Here is a 21,143-nt window from a genome sequence, read left to right on the forward strand (position 1 = left end):
TGGGTGATGGGGATTTCCACATGTTGGCATGATTTTACTGTACAATCAACTTTACTAGGCTAATTATCTAAGGGTATAGGATTCCATAAAGTGCTCTTTATTGTAACATGGAGTGTGTCCCCTTGAGGCTGTGCACTCTGGGAAGTGTGTGAACAGCAGTTTGCCGCCATCAGCAGTTTTCTCTCCGGTTGCCTTTAAACCACAGATGAGTAAGAACAAAAGGAACAAGACCTGTGACATTTTAACACAACAACAAAAACACTTTTCACTTCATAAGTCCCCCAAATCTAAAATCAGGGACCCCTAAGGGTTGGTAGATTGCAGTATGAAAGCTGGTTTCTCATGGCATAGTATTTTGTGTATGTGTGCATATGTATATGTGGGAATGTGTGGGAGAAAAGCTGTGTGTGGCGGGGTGTATGTGTATGTGTGTGTGTGTGTGTGGTGTATGTGTGTGTGCACGTGTATGTATGTGTATAGTTCAGATGACAACTTTAGGTGTTGGCTCATTCTCAGCCTCCCACTCTTTGTTTGAGACAGGGTGTCATACTAGCCTGGAACATCAGGCCATCTATCTAGGGAGCCTCAGGAATCATTTGTTTCTATTTCTCATACTGAGTTTACAACTGTGAGCTACCATGCTCAGCTTTTTATGTGGGTTCTGGGGATCTGAACTTATGTTCTCATGCTTGAGAAAAAACAAACAAACAAACAAACAAAAAAAAAACCACACTCTAATGATGTGCCATCTCTCCATGCCCCTCATGGCCTACCCTTAGTGACAGTTTATAGCAGTTTTGCTTGTGTGTGGGCAAGCTGTGCTCCCCATGAAGTGTGGCAGTAGCTTTTGGTGTCCATGAAGCGTTGATGCTGGATCCAAACTGAATGCAAATTACTGCTGTTCCCACCGCATCTCAGGATGCTTCCACTCAATAGAAAGGCAAGATGCAGAATTCCACAGTCAAAATAAGGTAGCATAAAACTAAGGGGACTCTGACGGAGGAGGAGAAAGTCACACTGAAGGGTGGGAGGAGGACACACAGTCAAGTGTGAGTCTTTGACTTTAGAGATAATTCTGGGTAAAGTGGGGGCTATTAGTAGTTTTGGGTTGGAGAACAGTGAGTACTATCCATCCTAGCTGGGAGCTAGGGGACCCACACAGCAGAACACACATACACACACATGCACACACACACACACACACACATACACCCACCCACCCACACACACACACACACACTCACACATACACACACACATACACACACACATACACACACACATGCACAAACACACACACACACACACACACACTCACACTCACACATACACGGCAACTTCAGATACAAATCCACAAGACAGGAAAGCAAGTCACTAATGGGAAACCTAGGGAGCCCTTCCTTGCTAGGTGTGAAAAGTTCTCAGTGACCTGTATCTTTTCCAACAGATTCTGGGATGGAACTGTCGAAAATATCAGACATGACAAAGCTCCACCAGGCTGTGGCTGCAGGGGACTGCAATTCAGTGAAGAAGATTTTGAAGAAAGGTCTCTGTGACCCAAACTACAAGGATGTAGACTGGAACGACAGGACCCCGCTTCACTGGGCTGCAATCAGAGGTCAGGGGACAGTGCCTCTGTGGACCCATTCCTAGTCCACTTTCCTAAGTGTATCAGCCTGTGTCAGAGAGTGGGATGGACGTTTCTTTAGCAATAGATGGGACATTTCAACCCTGGCATTAACCCTTACCAATGTAGCACCTGGACAATATTATCTAATGGTTTGCATCCCTTTAATTCTTCTATATAATGGAAGCAGTGGTGGGAATGCTCTGATGGGGAGCTAGATTATGTGTACAGCGATGAGACTATAAATGTGCTCCTCTTAGTTCTCTGCCATCATGATGTCATTAATGGAGTAGATGAAGATGAATCATTACCCCCCCCCCCCAGCCAGTCAGACAACATAAAGTTTGTGACAAAAGTCTTTGGATATCCGGGCTGGAAAGATGGCTCAGCAGTAAGGAGTGATTACTGCTTCTATAAGGATCAGAGTTTGGTTCCCAGCACCCACATCCACCTATTCTCCAGCTCCAGGAGAATCAACATCTCCTGTCTCTGGAGTACATGTATACATGTGTATTATGTATTTGTGTGAGCACTGTCATGGTTTGAATATGCATGACCCAGGGAATGGCACTATTTAGAGGTGTGGCCTTGTTGGAATAGGTGTGTAACTGTGGGCATGGGCTTTAAGATCCTCACCCTAGCAGCCTGGAAGTCAGTATTCCACTAGCAGCCTTCAGATGAAGATATAAAACTCTCTGCTCAGCCTGCACCATGCCTGCCTGGATACTGCCATGCTCCCACCTTGATGATAATGGACTGAACCTCTGAACCTGTAAGCCAGCCCAGTTAAATGTTATCCTTTATAAGTTGTATTGGTCATGGTGTCTGCTCACAGCAGTAAAACCCTAACTAAGCAAGTACCTACTCACACACACACACACACACACACACACACACACACACACACACACATACACACATTTAAAAAGTCTTTAGTAATAAATACCACCAAGACCTGTTAAGTAAAACAGTATTATAGTCAACTTTGCTCTCCATATTTGTTTTCTTTCTTGGGGGCAGGGGCACAAAGGACCAGGCAGAAAGTAAGACCAGCTGTAAGAAAACTTAGCTTGGGGTATTTTTGCAGAAATCTAAATAGAGAGCATTGGTAGCCATACCAGATGACATCTTAGGGAACATGGGCTGTATTTTGGGCATGATGCTGGGTGCTTCCTGTCTGGAAATTCATTCATACTCCTCGAGGATTCAGTGAGACCACTAGTAATAACCTTAGTTTACAAATGAGGAATGAGGGCATTGTACATAAAGCATTTGTTTTCTGTCCCTTTTCCTTCTACCTCCTTCTCCTCCCCTTCTTCTTTCTCCTTCTCTCTCTCTCTCTCTCTCTCTCTCTCTCTCTCTCTCTCTTTTTTTTTTTTTTTTTTTTGGGAACAGGAATTCTCTGTGTAGCCCTGGCTGTCTGGGAACTTGACTCATAGAACAGGTTGACCACAAAATCAAAGATCCACTTGCCTGTGTGCCCTGGGTGCTGGGACTAAGGGTATATATCACTAACACTTCCCAGGCATTTGTTTCCTATCCAAGGTATTGTGTGTGTGTGTGTGTGTGTGTGTGTGTGTGTGTATGTGTGTGATTGATGGCTGGCAGGATATAACCCCACAAGTCTGAATAGAAAGCCCTGTGCTCTTAAACTGTGTCAGGTGTATCCTAAGAGTGCTCAAACTGCTAAGAGAGAGAGTGTGTGTGTATGTGTGTATGCAAGCCGTGTGCGTGATGTGAGAACCATGGTGTACATATGAAAGTCAGAGAACAACTTTCATGAGTTGGATCTCGTCTACTTTGAATAACTTTGGGCTCGAGTCACTAGGCTTGCATAATGGACTATCTCATCGACCCATGTCTTAAACATTGTTTTTTAGTTAAAATTGATTCTTTTTAATGTTTTGTTATATTTTTATCATGCAAAACACTTTTAAATTTAAAAAACATTTTGATCATATTCTTTCCCTCCCTCAAGTCCTTCCAGAGCCTGTCTTTCTCCCTACCACCCAACTTCAAGTTCTTTTTCAAAAAATCAATACAATAACCACCACCACCCAAATCAAAGAAACAAATAAAACCACACCTAAAAATAGAAAACCAAACCCAGCAAACTGTAGCCGAATAAAACTGCGCGCTCGGGCACACACACACACACACACACACACACACACACAACACACACACAGAGTCAAACAACAATAACAAAATACCCCAAACCAAACCAAAACAAGCCCCACAGTCCCTTACAAAGTTGGTTAACTCTTGAACATGAGGCCTGCCCTGGAGTGGTTGATAGACCCAGTGTCCTACTGAAGAAAACTGATTTTCCCTTCCCAGCAGGTATAAGTGACAGTTCAGTTGTTAACCTTTACCCTAGTGGCTAGGTTTTCATTCATTCATTCATTCATTTTAAAAAATAAAACAAAATAAAATATAATAAGATAGAACTATCGTAATGAGGTTGAACAAGACAAACTAACAGAAGGAAAGGAGCCCGGAGCAGGCACAAGAGTCACTTGCTTGTACACTCAGGAATCCATATAAACACTAAACTGAAAGCCATACTGTGTGTGTAGGGGACCTAGTGCAGACCCATGTAGGCTTATGCATGTTGCTTTGGACTCTGAGTTCAGATGAACTTTTCTCATCCTGACGTAGAGAGCCTTGTGTCCACATCTCCTCTGCCTCTTACAGTCTCTCTGCCTCCTCTTCTGCAGGGTTTCCTGATCTATTTGAAAAGGGACTTGATGGTGACATCCCAGTTAGCACTGAGTGTTCCAGGGTCTGTATCTGTCCCCATCTGCTCCAGGAGGAAGCTTTTCTGGTGATGGCTGGTCATGGCACTCATCTATGAGTATAACAGAATGTCATTAGGGGTCTTTATCAGTACACTTCTTCCCTCCCTTTTTTAGACCAATATTAACAGGTTTTACCCTAGGTCCATGGGTTATCTAGTCTCAGGTTCTTGGTCACCCAGGTAGTGCTGGGTATGAGTTGCATCTCCTAGAGTGGGGCTGAAGGCAAATCAGTTATTGGTTGGTTACTCCCATAAGCTCTGTGCCACCATCGTCTAACTTGTCCTGCAGACAGGACGCTGTTGTGGATAAAGGGTTTGTGGCTGGCTTGGGGCTCACATCTCTCTTTTGAGTGTGTGAAGAGAAGAATGGGATGGGGGGTTCGTGGAGGGGAAACCGGGAAAGGGGGTAACATTTGAAATGTAAATAAAATATGCCCGATAAAAGTAAATAAATAAATAAATATAAGAGATTGTGAAGAGTAACTTCTTATACCAAAGATGGCGAAGCACAGGGCTGCAGGCTCTGTGTAGGCACTGGGTCAGCATCTCCATCCTCCAGGAGATGTGTAGGTGTTGTCTTCAGCAACGAGGCTTGGCTGGCAGTTTGCCGAGAGCAACCCACACTACTGGCCACAGCCTGAGCTGTTTGAGGATTTCCATGAGGTCCTTTTGACCCACAATTCAATTCAATGAACCCAATCCTGGTACTGGAAGTTTTGTGTGGTAACAAGAGATGGACAGTTGGGTCTCTGACTCCCCTGGTATTTGGTGATTTCAGAGAGAGAGAGAGAGAGAGAGAGAGAGAGAGAGAGAGGGAGGGAGGGAGGGAGGGAGGGAGGGAGGGAAGGAGGGAAAGAGAGAGAGAACACATTTCTACTGTATTATATTTCTATACTACCCTTCAAAATGCTCCTTAATTTTATCTGTTCTCCCTGTATTCCCTCTCACAACCCTCCTTCCCCTCATTTTCCACTTGGTCCTCTTAGTTCAGCCCCTCACATCTATTCATAACTATCTGTTCTATTTCCCTTTCCTAATGAGATCTGTCTGTACCCTGTAGTATATTACTTGATAGTTAATCTCTGGGGCTCTATGGATGATAGTTTGTTACCATTGATTTCACAGCTGACATCCACATATAAGTGGGTACATACTAAATTTGCCTTTGTAAGTCTGGGATATCTCACTCAGGATGACTTTTTTTAGTTCCATCCATTTGTCTGGGAATTTCATGATACCATTTTTAGCAGCTGAGTAATATTCCTCTGTGTAATCTTCATTCATTATTCTCTTAAGAGACATTTAGGTTGTTTCCAACTTTTGGTTATTATGAGTAGGGTAGAAAGTTCAATAACTGTTTAGGTTATGGAATAAAGCCAAAGGAAATCTTCAAAACTTAATTAGACCCTCTCTCAAAACGTAACGAGAATAAGGACTATAACTCAGTATTAGAGACCATGGGTAGGGCATGCAGGGCCCTAGCTTCAATCCCAAATTCTACAAAGTAAACAACAACAACAAAAAAAAAAAAAAAAAAAAAAACCAAGCAAATGAAGAAGATACTGCAGTTGCAGAAGCAATGAGGAATGCTTGTGCAAGGATGGAAAAGTCTTGAGCAAAAGCTGGAACAGTGGAGAGAAAGGAGGGCCATTCTAGATAGAATACAGGAGTTCATACAGGGCTCGGGTCTCCATGGAATAAGGATGGAGTGCTGCCTCCCAGGAAGAATGAGAAGGAAGGGGCATGTTGATATCGAGGCAGAGGTACCCCAATAGCTAGTTTCCTCCTGCTTCTGTACTCTATAGGCTGCTTCTGGTCTCAGACCCCTGAGGACACTTTAATCTCACCTTTGTCTTTTTTTCTCCTTGGTGTATCTAAGGGCAAATGGAAGTGATACATCTCCTGATACAATATGGAGCCAGACCCTGCTTGGTAACTGATGTGGGCTGGACCGCAGCTCACTTTGCAGCCGAGTCAGGCCACCTGAATGTACTCAAAGCCCTGCACGCACTTCATGCAGCTGTGGATGCTGCTGACTTCTTTGGAGACACGCCCAAGAGGATTGCACAGATCTACGGTCAGAAAGACTGCGTGGACTTCCTGGAGATGTAAGTACTGTATTGTTCCAGCTACAGGAAGGAGCCTGCAACCAGGGGCTTTGTCAATTGACTAATCTCAGGTAAATAATCAAAAAGACCTAACCCCATGGCTCCCAACCTTCCTAAAGCTGTGACCCTAGGTTCTCTCTTTTTAAATATATATTGATTTTATGTGACTACACTGTCGCTGTCTCCAGACACACCAGAAGAGGGCCTCAAATCCCATTACAGGTGGTTGTGAGTCACCATGTGGTTACTGAGAATTGAACTCCCAGCCTCTGGAAGAACAGTCAGTGTTCTTAACTACTAAGCCATTTCTGCAGTCCAGTGTGTAGCTCGGGCTGGCCTCGAGCTCATGATCTTCCTGCCTCTGTCTCCTTCAGCAAATTTTACTGGCATGCCCCACCACAACTGGCACTGTGGCCCTGTCATAAATTTCTCATGTTGTAGTGAACCCCCAACCATTATCTCATTGCTACTTATAAATTATATTGTTATAAGTTATACTTATAAGTTTCTATTGTTTTGGATCAGAATGCCAATATCTGATAGGCAGGATATCTGATACACAACTGTAAGGGGGTGGTGGCCCACAGGCTGAGAACCACCTTTCCTTTTGACTGGTATCATTTTTGTTGTAGTTTTTTCAGATTATTTTCTTTTACTTTATGTGGATAACTGTTTTACCTGCTTGTGAGGCCATGAGAGAACGCCAAGTCCCCCTGGAACTGGAGCTACCAAGTGCTCAGCACTAGAAACAAAACTCTGGGTCCTCTGCAGAAAAGGCACCTGTGGTCTTAACGCCTGAGCCAACTTTCCAGCCCCTGTAATGTGTTTTACGTGCATTTTAATGTTTTCTCTTTTATCAGAATGACAAGTCAAGGGGGAAAAGTACCTTGCTCTTTGGCTTTAGATCCTACAAGAATTATCTCTGATAAGAGCGGGGCACTAAGTTCGAGGACAAGACTTGGCCTAAGCTTCATGGCCACCCTCAGGTTTCTAAAAGGTACTTGAGCTAGCGGTATAGCTTGTTTGTACAAGTTAAAACTTGCCTCCTGAACCTCAGTTTCCACTTCCTGAGCTGCCCAGATGGTTCTGTCAGTGCTTACATTACAAAAAAGAAGACATGGGTTTGGATCCTCAGCAGCCATGTAAAAGAGCCAAGGTAGCCATTCAGCGACAGAAGGATCCCAGGGGCTCGCTGGGCAGCCAATCCAGACAAAACTGCAAGCTATAAGGTCAATGGGAGATCCTATCTCAAAATATAAAGAGGAAGATACACTACACTGACCTCTGGTCTCCTTATGTACATGTATGTACACATGTGAACATGTACTCCTTAGCACAGAAGCACATACATGTAACACATACACACACACACACACACACACAAACAAGATGCAGATGAAGTAGACTTCTGTTCTTCTTTGTATGTTTATTTTATGAAGGTTTAATTTTAATTTGTTTGTATTTTCTATTTTCCATTAATCTATTTATTCACTTTATAATCCAATCGCAGCCCACCCCTCTCTCCTCGCAGTTGCCCTATTTAGTCCCTCCCATACCCCGCTCCCCTTCTCCTCTGAGAAGGGGGAGGAGCTCTTGGGTACCAACACCCTGGCACATAGGAGACTTCTTTTTTTTAAGACCCATCTACATTTACCTATGACTCCTTTAGCCCAACTAGAACTTGCCAGGTATTATTTATTTATTTACTACCTAAGTCAAGCAGTTGAATATGATTAAGTATAAATTCTGCTCTCTGCAGTTATAACCTTGAGAAATATAGAAATAAAATTTATGAATCTATTATTTGGTTGGGTCAACAAGCAATTCATACAAGAAAAATTTTAATGGCATGGTCTAAATTTTGTTGCTTGGAAAGGAATATGAGACAGAAAACCTGGACACAATTCTAGCTTATGATAAAGGACAGAGACAGAGGGCTGTCTTGTATGAATTTCAAACTATAGTTATGGTCAGAATGTTCTGCTCAACCAGGACTGTGGCTTAGGCCTTCAATATCAGCTGCTTAGGAGGCTGACCCAGATAGACTGTAAATTCAAGACCAGGCCTACCTAGGCTAAAGAGTGAGTTCAAGGCCAGCCTGGGCAAATTATGAAGACTGTCTCAAAGAAGCAGTAAAATGAGACTGGGCAGGCAGTGGGGATGCATGCAGCCTTTAATCCTGGCACTTGGGAAGCAGAAGCAGGTGGATCTCTAAGTTTGAGGCCAGCCTGGTCTACAGAGTGAGTTCCAGGATAGCCAGTGCTACACAGAGAAACCCTGTCACAAACAAACAAACAAACAAACAAACAAACAGACAGACAGACAAACAAAAAACCAACAACAAAACCCCAAAATAAACAAAGCCTCCAAAATCAAAATCCCACAACTGAAAAATGGCACGGGGGAGTGTGTTTAAGGGGTGGAACACATTCTTAGCCCATGTGAGACCCTGGGTTCAATCTTTGGCACTGCCATCCCCCCAAAAAAGTTAAACTAGTAAAACCATTGCCTAGGATGCGATTGGCTATCTGTAGAAGTAACTCAAAGAGACCCCATCTTAGAAATGGCACAATGACTGCTCCAAGGTCTGGCTGAGAAGATTAAACGTGACCAGTAGAACAGACTGGGCCATGAAAGGAGAGTGAGAGAGGAGAAGAGAGAGTAAAGAGAGGGCCAGGAAGGCCAAGAGCCAAGAGAGTACATGGTCAAAATGGCCGAGTTTGGTAGGACTGAGTAGGGGAAAGATGCCGTGAGCAGGAGAAATTTAGGTACAGACAGGGTGAGGGGAGATGAAACTAGCCAGCATGCCAGCGTGGACCCTGTGACGGGTGTTTGTAATGCTGAGAGAGCCTGAGGCCAGCAGGTGCTTTGGTGTGCGAATGGGCTCCTCAGCCCACCTTGTCTTCCATAGCTCCACAGGAAAGACACCCTGTGTTCTTTGCTTTGTCTTTGTTTCCTCCTGTCTTGTTAATTATTTTTATTCTCTTCTTCCCCCCTCCTTGTTTTGGTCTGTGAACATGTTCAAATAGATCTTATTAAATACATGAACAAAGAGCTAGACAGACAGTGCATGCACGTGCATGCACCACACACACACATCACACACACACACACACACACACACACACACATCTCTTCTCCCCTAGGCTACTCAGGAGATAATCTACAAAATTGTTTCTTCTTCCTCATCTCTGGCTCACTTTTCAGAAGCCTTCTCCATCTTTGTACTGACTCAATTCTCAAACGAATAATCCAACTTCCTGTTGCTAACACAATGAGCCCTTCTTTATCCACAGCCAGTTAATCTGTAAATATTCCTTTTCTTTCCCTTCTTTCTCCCTCTCTCCCTTCTTCCACCCCAACCCTCTCTCCTTCTGTCTCCTTCCCACCCTTCTCCCTCCTTCCGTCCCTCCCCCCATATCTCTCTCTCTCTCTCTCTCTGTCTGTCTGTCTCTCTGTCTCTGTCTCTGTCTCTGTCTCTCTCTCTCTCTCTCTCTCTCTCTCTGTGTGTGTGTGTGTGTGTGTGTGTGTGTGTGTGTGTATGTATGTGAGGTACCCTGTGCCCAGCTCCTCAGTATTTATCCTTGGGAGCCTTTCATGCTGGAATTCCTGAGTCTTGCCCTTGGCTAACCACTGATCGTCCCAGCCCCTGCCGCTCAGCAATCTTAGCCCGTCCTCAGCTAGGCACATAACATTTGGCCTGAGAACAGCTAAAATGGAGTGGGTACTGTCAGGGAAAGTGGGCAGGCAATGTTAAGCAGACAAAAACTGTATAGTCAACTGCATCACATGTGAATTCACATCCCACAGGAACTTACTTCCCTTCTGATATTAGGGAATTTGGAGGCCCGAATTATGGATGAAGATGTAGTTAGTATGGTCGTGCAAGGATAGCGAAGATCAGGCAGAAGGAAGAGAGCAAAACCTGTGGGTGTGGGTATAGCTACCATGTTGGAAATGTGCATAGGTCCGGTGTTGGAGAGAAAAGGTGGAGGGAATGTGGAAGCAGAAGGCCCTAGCCAACTGAGTGATCACAGTCAGGAGACTCGCAGGCTAAAGCGGGTAGGTGGGGGACCAGAGTTAGTAAGGCGAGAAGTCAATGCTGAACTCATCATAGGATGGATGAGCTGAAACAGGCAGGCTAGTAAAGTTGCTCACACAATACAGGATGTGGCCATGCGTGTCCTGTAGAGGGGACAGAGGTTTTCTGACTCTAGGCAAGGAGATTAGAGCATAGCTTCCCAGTTCACATTGTGAGGAAGGGAGTTCCTAGGTGATTCTTACCTAATTTATTTATACATACAATGAATGCAATTACCATTTTCTTTCTCATGTTTCAGCCCTTTCAACTCACTTGATTCATGGATTGATTGAGACAGGGTTTCACCCTGTAGCCCAGGCTGGCCTGGAGTTCACTATACATTCTGGGTACTGCACACGTGCCTGGCTATACTTTAAAATGTTAAACAATGAACATGTGTGATTTTATAAACAGGAAAATAGAAAGAAATACAACAGGAATTCTGTAAACCTTACCCCACAGTTACCTGGCAACAGCCAGGGATGCTCCGCCACAGTTATCTGGCACTATAAACAGGGATCCGTGCCCCCTCCTCTCTCTCTCTCTCTCTCTCTCTCTCTCTCTCTCTCTCTCTCTCTCTCTCTCTCTCTCTTGCTTTCTTGGCCTTTTGGTCTCTTTCTCTCCCCCCCCCTTGCCACTCCTCTCCCCATTCACTTCCCCCCCCTCTCTCCACCTGCTCATGGCCAGCCTCTGCGTCTCCACTTCTCTCTCTCTCTCTCTCTCTCTCTCTCTCTCTGCCTCTACTATCCTCTTAACTCCCCCCATGACCTAAATAAACTCTATTCTTTACTATACTGTCGTGTGGCTGGTCCCTTATGAGGAAGGGATTCCCAACATGGGTTTCCCAGAGGCATCCTCCTTGTCCCCAGGCCTCGAACCTTCATGGACCATATCCCCCTCTACTCTCTTCATCTTTTCCCCCACTCCCTTCATCTTTTAACTAACATTGATGCCGAAACCCGGGGCATCAACTTTTCCCTAACATTCTATAAAAACAACAGCTTCCCGATAACATGAAGATTGTTCTGGAAATTTGAGCATTTTGAAAAGGAGCAGCCCCTCCTTCCAGCTGTCTTTCAGACTGAGATTAGTCACAGCCAGACCACATTCTAGCTTTTCCTGTCTTCAGGTAATTTCTCTGGTATCTGGGGCCTTCGGAACTTTAGGAGGTTTAGAATCTAAGGTGTGTTCTTGAACATGTGTGATCTTGTCCTCCTTCCTTCTCAATAAACCTGTGGGAGTGGCCTGCGCTGTGTGTAGCTTTGCGATGCTGGCCAGGCCCCTCCTTCCACCCTATCTGCTCTCTTTGCAGGGCTGAACCGGAATGCAGGGACCGGCGCCAGAGAGGGCTGTTGTTTGACGAGCAAGATCCAGATTGGGACCTCAAGAAGAGGGAGTTAGAGCTATCCCTTCCAGCTCCGGATCAAAACACCAACAAAAAGAAGAGAATCCGAGTCTCCACCAGATTCAACCATTCCAACGCCCGAGGCTCCACCAGACGCAACCGTTCTAACGCCCAGAGGGTATGAGAAGGTGGAGCTCCGGGATTCAGACTGGAGGCAGAGGGGATACTCAGATGTCTCCACAGGATTTGACTCAGCCGCCCTTCCCCAGGCTTCCGCAGAGAGTCCCAGCCTGTCTTTCAGTCTGAAAGTCTTGCCAGAGTGTTCTCTACTGGATCCGAGGTCTCCTTGCAAAACCCGATGCCCAGAAGCGTGACACAGAGGGGACACGTAGCTGACAGCTGCTTGCATTTTGTTTCTGTGACATGCAGTGTCAGCATGGCCTGCCCTTCACCTCACCAACACACATAGCTACAGAACGTTCAAGTTCAAAGAGCTCTTCTAATTAAGTTAATTAGACTGGGGGCAAAAGACGAAATAAGAAGCTAAACAAAAACAAAAATCTAAAAACTCCCCAACATGAATGATTTAATCTATAAATATTCTTTTTTCCTCTTGTGGGAGCCCACAGTACCAACATTGAAGATTTTACCTATGATCATATCTAGCTAGGGTCAATGGTCTGAGAAATGCTTCTACACAATGAGAGACAAGAGAAAAGCCTGTCTGGAAGGGAATCTGCTCCATATGGCAATGGGCACCGGCAGAAAATGGCGAACTGTGGGCTTGTCACTCTAGTTTTTCAATGGTAGATTTTACAAAAAGTAGATCAGATATTCCAAAAAATATATAGCATATAAATTGAGACATTAAAAAAAAACACATATTGAAGCTTTGAAGACCATATAAGAAAATGTTAAATGCTGTATTAACTACTTTTAATATTGGTTTGCTGAAAAATGACAGATGTTTTAGTGCTAAATAAAACATTCTAGTAAAATTAATTTTAGCACTTTCTATTTTTTATTTTTATTTCCCTTCAAGTATGAGAAGCTTTTGTAGGGTGAGTGTTTTTGTATTTATATATCACATTGATTATTTTTGGGAGGCATATGGACATGTCACATTGTGTGTGTGTGTGTGTGTGTGTGTGTGTGTGTGTATGTGTTGACATAAATGTCTCTTTCAGGGCTAAACAGTTATTTCTTTTCATACCCTTGGCCCATTATGAGTCTCTACATTGATGGCTGTCCACTGTATGCTTCTCTAATCAACAACATGTCTATTTAGCAAGGCAACAGTAGCAGTCCACCCCCTAGGGCCTACGAGCTGCTTAGCTATGGGCTTTTGACCAGGTTTATAGTGCTGGATAAGAATTTCTTCCTTTGGAGCAATCCTCAAATCAAATCAGGAAGCGGTTGGTTCCACCTATAATAATCATGCCACTATTGCACCCGTGTGTGGCAGGTCTACCGTCAGGTTAGTCCATTGATGACTTTTCTCCCCCAGCAGCTAATATAGCTCCTACTGGCTCTTCAGATAGTCAACAGGGAGAAAGTTCCACGTTAGTTCCAGCCTGACTTCTATACATCCCATGTCCTTAGCAATGGGGTCTTACCATCTAGCTATGATGGACAGCCAAGAGCAAAGGCAATAGCCTGTGTTGTTTCAGGGGCCTGCAGGCCTTCCTGACCAAAGACTCAAAGGAAAATGGCCTATGTCTGGCAATGAATCTTTCATTTAATAATTTAGCAGGAGGCATTCAGAAAACCTCTCTCTATTCAATGTTTTCTCCTTTTTGTTTGGTCTAGAACCACAGTCCATGAAATACTGCCACACACATTCAGAGTGAGCCTCCCCAAGTTACACATCTCTGGAAATACCCTCACAGACATCGTTTTTGGTGACTCTAAACCCCATCAAGGTGACAATAAAGAATAACCATCAAGTCACCTCAGAAGTGGTGGTGATACCATGACCTCCGAAACTATGAAAAAGAGAATATTTGGCTTCAGTATTGTGGTAGTTTGAACGTGAATAACCATCCTAATCCCAGACATTTGAATATTCATCCTCACTTAGTGGCACTTCTTTTCCAGGCATGGGAGGTGTGGCCTTTCGAGAGGAAGTAAATTATTTAGGGCAGTCTTTGAGAGTTAAAAGCTTAGACTATTCCCAGTGCACTCTCTTCATTTCCTGCTCATGATTCAAGATGTGAGGTCTCAGCTTTCTGCTCCTACCACCATAATGCCTTTCTTCCACCATCAGAGACTCTATTTGGTGTCATGAGCCTCGGTTTCCTTTTCTTTCCAGAAGTTGCCTTGGTCATAGTGTATTATCACAGCAATAGAAACATAATATACATGTCTCGTATGCAGTGATGTGTTGTATCAGCCTGTAGTGGCTGTTCCTGGTTGTCGACTTGACTATATCTGGAATGAACCACAATCTAGAATTGGGGGGCTCATCTTTGATACTGATCTTGAGGCACAGAGGCTATGGATCTTAGGACACTAAGGTAAGGAGATCAATGAGCTCAAGGTCATCTGAGACAAAGCAAGTCCCAGATCTGGGTGTGGTGGGACACACCTTTAATCTGGGACACACCTTCTGTTGGAGACCTAAATAAGGACAATGGACAAAGGAAGGCTCTCTCTCTCTTTGCCTGCTTTCCTTGTGGGAATGAGCATCTGCTAGATCCTTGGACATCCACTCACAGCTGCTGCCAACCATTGTTGGGGAGTTGGACAACAGACTAAGTCACCAACAAATACCTTACTATATACGGACTACCATACATTCCGTGACTCTAGAGAACCCTGACTAATACACTGCCCTGGAAAACAAATTCAGAAGGCTTTTTGATAAAAGCATTAATCCCAGGCTGGGGCATTATCTCATTATTCATTGTTCTGTTAGAGAGTATGTATTAGAAAGACTTAGCAATACTTCTTGAATGGTACCATTTGAGATTTGTGACACAAACCCCTTGGTTTGTGGTGAAGAATGAAGACTGTAACACAAACCTGTTGGTTCCTGATTCAGACCAACTTTCAGGACACCAAGAGGACACAATGCTTTGAGTATATCCAGCATCCAAAGTATGATTATTAGGAACCATTTGGGTCAACAACTGAGTTATATGAAAATCTTTCTTTGATCATGCATGATTCTTACATATTCCACTTTTCCATATTCACATCTGTGTTCATGGTGTGCACATGTGTTTGTGCATATGTGCCTGTGGGTGGGCACACCTATATCTGGGTGCATGTGCGTGTGTAGGACCAAGGTTCATTTTAGACATCATCCTTCATCATGCTTCTACCTCATTCACTGAGCAAATGTCTTAAGTCAACCTAGCACTGGCTAGTTGTGGTGGTTTAAATGAGCAGGGCCCCAACAGACTCACAGGGAGTCACATGATTGGGGGTGTGGCCTTGTTGGAGGAAGTGAGTCACAGGAGATGGGCTTTGCTTTTGTAGATGTTCAAGCCAGGTCCACTGTCTTGCTCTTTTCCTGTTGCTTGCTATTTAGATATAGAGCTCTCAGCTATCTCTGCGGTACTGTGGACTTTCATCAACCTGTGCAGATTGTGTCTGCTGGACCTCAGATCTGAGGACTGTAAAAGGATGGGGTGGACTAACAGTCTGATGCTGTAGATAACCTTACCTCATACACAGATGTAGGGGGAAAAAAGCAGTAGTCCAAGGAAGGTTGTTTGAGTTTAAAAAAACATGGTCAGAAAAATATGATCAGAAAAAAAAAGTATAAACACCAGTAAGCACATACTAAATATTAACAGCGCAGTCCTTTCCTAAAACTTCCTTGGGACAGGTCAATTTGAACACAATACATGGCAGGCTTTATAGATTATATCTGGGGAAGCATGAAAGCTGGGGAGAGGCCATATCCAGATCCAGGGCACGCTGGGTTCTATAGATATGATCCAACATCCAACAAGAATAAACACGTTATACATTGAATATAAATGTTCGTCACTGAAGGCATGAAATCACACCCAAGAGCAATCCAGGGAACAAAACTCACCTGAGGTAAAAGGCTCTCTGCCTTTTTCTCCTGAAGCCTCCCACACTGTTCACTCCCCGAGGGCACTGTTCACCAGGCATCATTCTTTAGACCGAGTTCTGACAGGCACCATGTCTGCCTGTGTGCCCCCATGCTTCCCACCATTATGACAATGGACTAACCCTCTGAACTGTAAGCCAGCTCCAATGAGATGCTTCCTTGTAAGAACTGCAGTGGCCATGGTCTCTTTGCAGAAATAGAAACACTAACTAAGACACTAGTATAGCCAGTCTCCCCAGCCAGCTTACTCTGAGGAATCCCCTGCCTCAAACTTCCAAAGGTGGAATTATAGGGGAGTCACCACTCCAGCCTGCCATTTACATGATTCTGAGAATCCATGCTCCAATCCTCACGCTTACACCGAGCCACTTTTCCAGCCCCTTTGCACCTTTTGAATGTGTTATTTTATATGTGTGGGTGTATGTGTATGTGGACCAAGAGCATCAGGAAACACCCAAGGCTTTGGAGTCCTGTCTGTGGGTGCACGTTCCAGCACACGAGGCATGCAATCCTGCACAGTGGTTCATCGATTGATTCATTCAGATGAAGGTCTTTACTAAGCTTCAAGTGTAAGAAACAGAGTCAGTAGAGTATCCTAAAGGGGCTAAGGATACCTGCTGTACATACAGCCACGGCTCAGCAATCACACACTATGGAAATTTGCCACAGCAGCCAGCTCAGTAACTCGGGCCAGAATTAAATGGTGCCAGTCTATAAACACCAGGCTTGGAAGAGAGAACAGATAAGAAAATGGCTTCTATGCTCTAAAGTGCTTAGAGTCTGTGAAGGATTCTGTTGCTGTTGTTTCTTTATTTGCTTGCTTGCTTATCCTCTCCCTCATCTAGAAAACATTTGTAACCCCCATTTCATTTAAAAGATAGTGTTATCTCTTCCTCCTCGTCCCTGACCCGTGTGTGTGTGTGTGTGTGTGTGTGTGTGTGTGTGTGTGTGTGTGTTTGTTTGTTTGTGTTCTCAGTCTTTATTCAGAATATATCTAGGGCTTTGCCTGCCTGTTTTCCTTCTTTCCCTCCCTCTCTCTCTCCCTCCCTCTCTCTCTCCCTCCCTCCATCCCTGCTTCCCTCCCTCCCTCTCTCCCGTTCTTCTCATTTTGTTCCTCACTTTCCCTTTCCCCTTTCCTTTGTTGTTTTTTTTCTTTCACAAAGAAGGTACATTCTTTGGGGGACATTCCAAAATGAGTCCCTGACAGAGTAGTGACAGAAAAATAACTAATCCTACACAACCATTCATGAGCCCAGTTTTCTCTTTTTTTCTCTTTTATGAAAATACTATTCACATGACTGTCCACCTTGAAAATTCCAAACATAGGAGGAAAATGTTGCTACAACAAATTACTCAGTGGGTTGCAAAATGTACTGATGGGACAAGTCAGTTGTCCTTATTTAACAAGACTGGCATGGCCATTTAAATCAGTTTTGCTTTGGTCTACAGTTAATGTCAATCTGGAAGATAATCCTAGTTTCATGATGATAGTCTGACTACATAAATGTAGATTTTACAAAGTATCTCAGTTAATAAAGATAGTGATCCCTACAAACACTAAAATATTATTAAGGCACTGGAGAAATGCATTGGTGTTTAAGAGCACTGGCTGGTATTCAATTCCAAGACCTGGATTCAATTCCAAAGATCTACAAAGAGACTCACAACCATCTTCAATGCCAATTCCAGGGGACACAATGCTCACTTTTGGTATCTGAAGTGCAGGACATTTGGCACACACATAGTTGCAGACAGGTAAAAATACCCAGATGCACCAAATTTAAAAATTCAAAAACAGAATGGAACAAATATTTCCACCTCAAGTTTTATGACCTGTAGGAAATGTAAAAACTCATTGGAAGATAGATAGCATTTGTCAGAGCTTCCCTAGAAAGGAACAAGTAGTTCTATATTTACCTTTGAAGGTTGATAGCAATGCCTACACATATAGTCTCCACTGCTCAGGAGGCTGAGGTGCGAGACAAGACTGCAGCATAGCATGATCTCAACTCAAAGAATAAAGAGAGAAAGGAGTTGCCTTTTGTTGTTAGAACCATTCAAGAAAGAAATGATCAGGAACAAGTGGATCTACTGGCCTTGTTCTATCACCAGTTTAGGAATTATGACTTCTAGATAAAGTTATTCAGGAAATAGAAACACTTCCCTACCCTTTCTAGAGTGTCGGCTTTACCCAGATGAATCCAGTAGAAAGTATTACAGTAGAATCTCATAGTCCCAGAATATGGGAAGAAAAGGCAGGGGCCAACAAATTACAGGCCAGCCTACTTAATACCAGATGACCCTGAAAACCATGCCTGCAGTCCCAGAACGTGGGCAAAAAAGCAGGATAAGTGGCTTACAGGCTAGGCTAGTTCATAGAGCAAGACACTGACTCAAAACAAAACATACAGACCAATATTATTCATTAATGCAGTGATAAAAGTGCTTGACAGCTGGATGTGATGGCTCAGTACCTGGTCACAGTACCTGAGAGACAGAGGCGCGTAGATCTTTATGTTTCAAGACCAGCCTGGTCTACATGGTAAGGTTTAGGACAGGCAAGGCTACACAGTGAGAGCTAAGCATAACAAAATACTATGACTTAAACATAAAAAGATAACATATCACAGCTTTGATGTTTAGTTTTTGTGGTCAGTTTGACTTACTTTAATTTATGCCTAGAAAATGTGGTAGGACACGTGTGTGTGTGTGTGTGTGTGTGTGTGTGTGTGTGTATTTCTAGAGATGATTGGCATGCAGATTGGCAAGTGAGGAGATGGTTGACATTACACAATAGGCTGAGTCCTTCACTGAATAAAATTCAGAAGCAGAGGAGTTTGCAAACCCTATACTCAGCTCCTTTTTACTACATCCTGTTGGGGGGCCATGTGAAACATAACATTAAAAACAGCAAAAGTGTTTTAGACCTTGTCATGAGCCATCTAGGAAAGGCTAAAGGCATGCAAGCAACTTTTCTGGAAATGGCCCATCACTTTGTAAGGCTGCGAAGGGTAAGCTCTGAGTTGCAGGATCCTTAGAGACTTCATCCCAGGATTGCTTCTGCTGGTATGCCTTTTCTGTCACTATTACATAGCCTAATGATTCCTGCCCACTCTCTTGGGCAGATTTCCTGCAGATCAACAAAGATGTTTTCATGAATTAATGCTGCCTACACGAAATAATGATTTTATAGAATTCCTGATTCACATAATTTTGGGAAGAAAAATTTAAGAGATGGGTTTAGTTACTTTGCTAGAAAGATAAAATAAAGTTAGAATCAAGAATAGCTGTGCCCCCTCCTCATCACTCCTCATGGAATAGTAAGGAAGGCTGTATAATAAGGAATGCAATGGGCCTTCAGAATTACACTAAAAAAGAGAAATAGGCTGTGACACGAATTTGCAATCAAGGAAAGACATTCATTCTAGGTCAGGTCCAAGGATGAAGCTACAGGTGTGCACTATGATAAAGCAGGGCCATGTGAAACTGTGGCTTTGAACTTATAATGAGCTGATAGAACAAAAGACTGCTTTGCACTCACTATCAACATTCTTCTGTAACTCCCCTTTTGTATAACACTTTATCTATGAGGTAATGTTTAAAGAACTTTTATCTATGAAGGTATAAGAAGGACAGAGAGAAGGAATAAGTGGTGACTTGGGGGGCTCTGCCCCAACGACCAAATGTATATATGTATGTCAGTTTGTCTATACATATGCATATACATACGTGTCAAGATATGTGTGTATATATGTAAGTATGCATGTCTTTTAAGTTTTTATAAGGTTAAATATTAAGATAAAAAATAAAATGATCAATCCTTGCTTTGTAATCACAAATTACAGCCTGACAGTAAAAGAAACTAGCTGAGAAAAATACTTTGCTTAATTACACTTGGTTAATCTATAACAAGTTTCTTAGACATGAACATATGTCATTCTTGGGAGTAATTGTTTTTTATCTGTAAAAATGATTAATCATATAAAGATATTGGGGAACATGCTGTTTAATTATCTGGAGACCATACTCTCTGTGACCAGTGAGAAACTCTGAACGCTTTAACTCTTTGGGGACCAATAAGAAAGAAAATTGACACATTCATAGACACAAACTTAGTCTGTGAAGCAAGGAAGGTTTCAACAAGCAAGATCACATACACATATGCATGCATATGTGCATACAGACAGGCAGACAGAAAGACAGACAGACATATACACATTCACACATTGAGTGGATAGAACAAAGCTTCAATAAGTAGGCCCCAACCATTTTACACATATATATACATATACATACATATGCATACATACATACATATACATATATATACACACACACATATATATACATATATATATATATATATATATATATATATATATATATATATATATATATATATACACACACACACACACACCTTTGGTAGATAGAACAAAGTTCTAGTGAGTGAGCTCTAACCATTTTACATATATTCTTATATACACAAATACATATACGCACATATACATGTACTCATACATACATACATGCACATATATACATATACACATAAACACTGTTGGCAGTGGATAGAGAATTATTCTAATAAGCAAGCTCTAACAACTTTATTTTTTCTCTTAGCCTTTTTTTATTTCCTCAAAGTTCTCTACATAAGAATGACTTCATTCGAAAACAGATAAAATCATTACACAAGAGGGAGTTATAGCAGGATTATTTAGTACATATTGTTCTATTAAAACTTGTTCTTAACTAGACATTTTAATCTATCTTTTATTCTACAGGTTCACTATAAGTTCAAAGCAGTAGTTTTATCCACCTTTTATTCCATATGATCATTATAAGTTCAAAGCAATAGTTTTTTATGTTGTAGGTTAACAAAGGTTTTTTTTTTTTTTGAAAAAACAAGATACAAGTCATCTATCTTACATCTTAGTTTTGAAGTCTAGCCAGTCACTGATTTTCTGTTCTTATACTCATAGTAATTACTCACCCCTTGTCCCTTGTTCAAGAACACAAGTACACTTCTGTGGTCTCATATCTAGAACTAACCTACAATGAATGTTTTACTTGATCATTAATATGTTCCAAGCCT

The 21,143-nt window shown here is 42.7% G+C and overlaps 1 protein-coding gene across 1 annotated transcript; it reads left to right on the forward strand.

The window, feature by feature from the left end:
• Nucleotides 1-1,455: 1,455 nt before the first annotated feature.
• Nucleotides 1,456-12,145, forward strand: ANKRD66 (ankyrin repeat domain 66; the record flags this gene model as incomplete). Its single annotated transcript, XM_080917454.1, has 3 exons — nucleotides 1,456-1,618; nucleotides 6,307-6,535; nucleotides 11,929-12,145. 3 exons carry the CDS (start codon nucleotides 1,456-1,458, stop codon nucleotides 12,143-12,145), a joined length of 609 nt encoding a protein of 202 aa, XP_080773580.1.
• Nucleotides 12,146-21,143: the final 8,998 nt, after the last annotated feature.

The sequence above is a fragment of the Micromys minutus genome (assembly GCF_963924665.1).
Source record: "Micromys minutus genome assembly, chromosome: 5".
NCBI classification, from domain to species: Eukaryota; Metazoa; Chordata; class Mammalia; order Rodentia; family Muridae; genus Micromys; species Micromys minutus.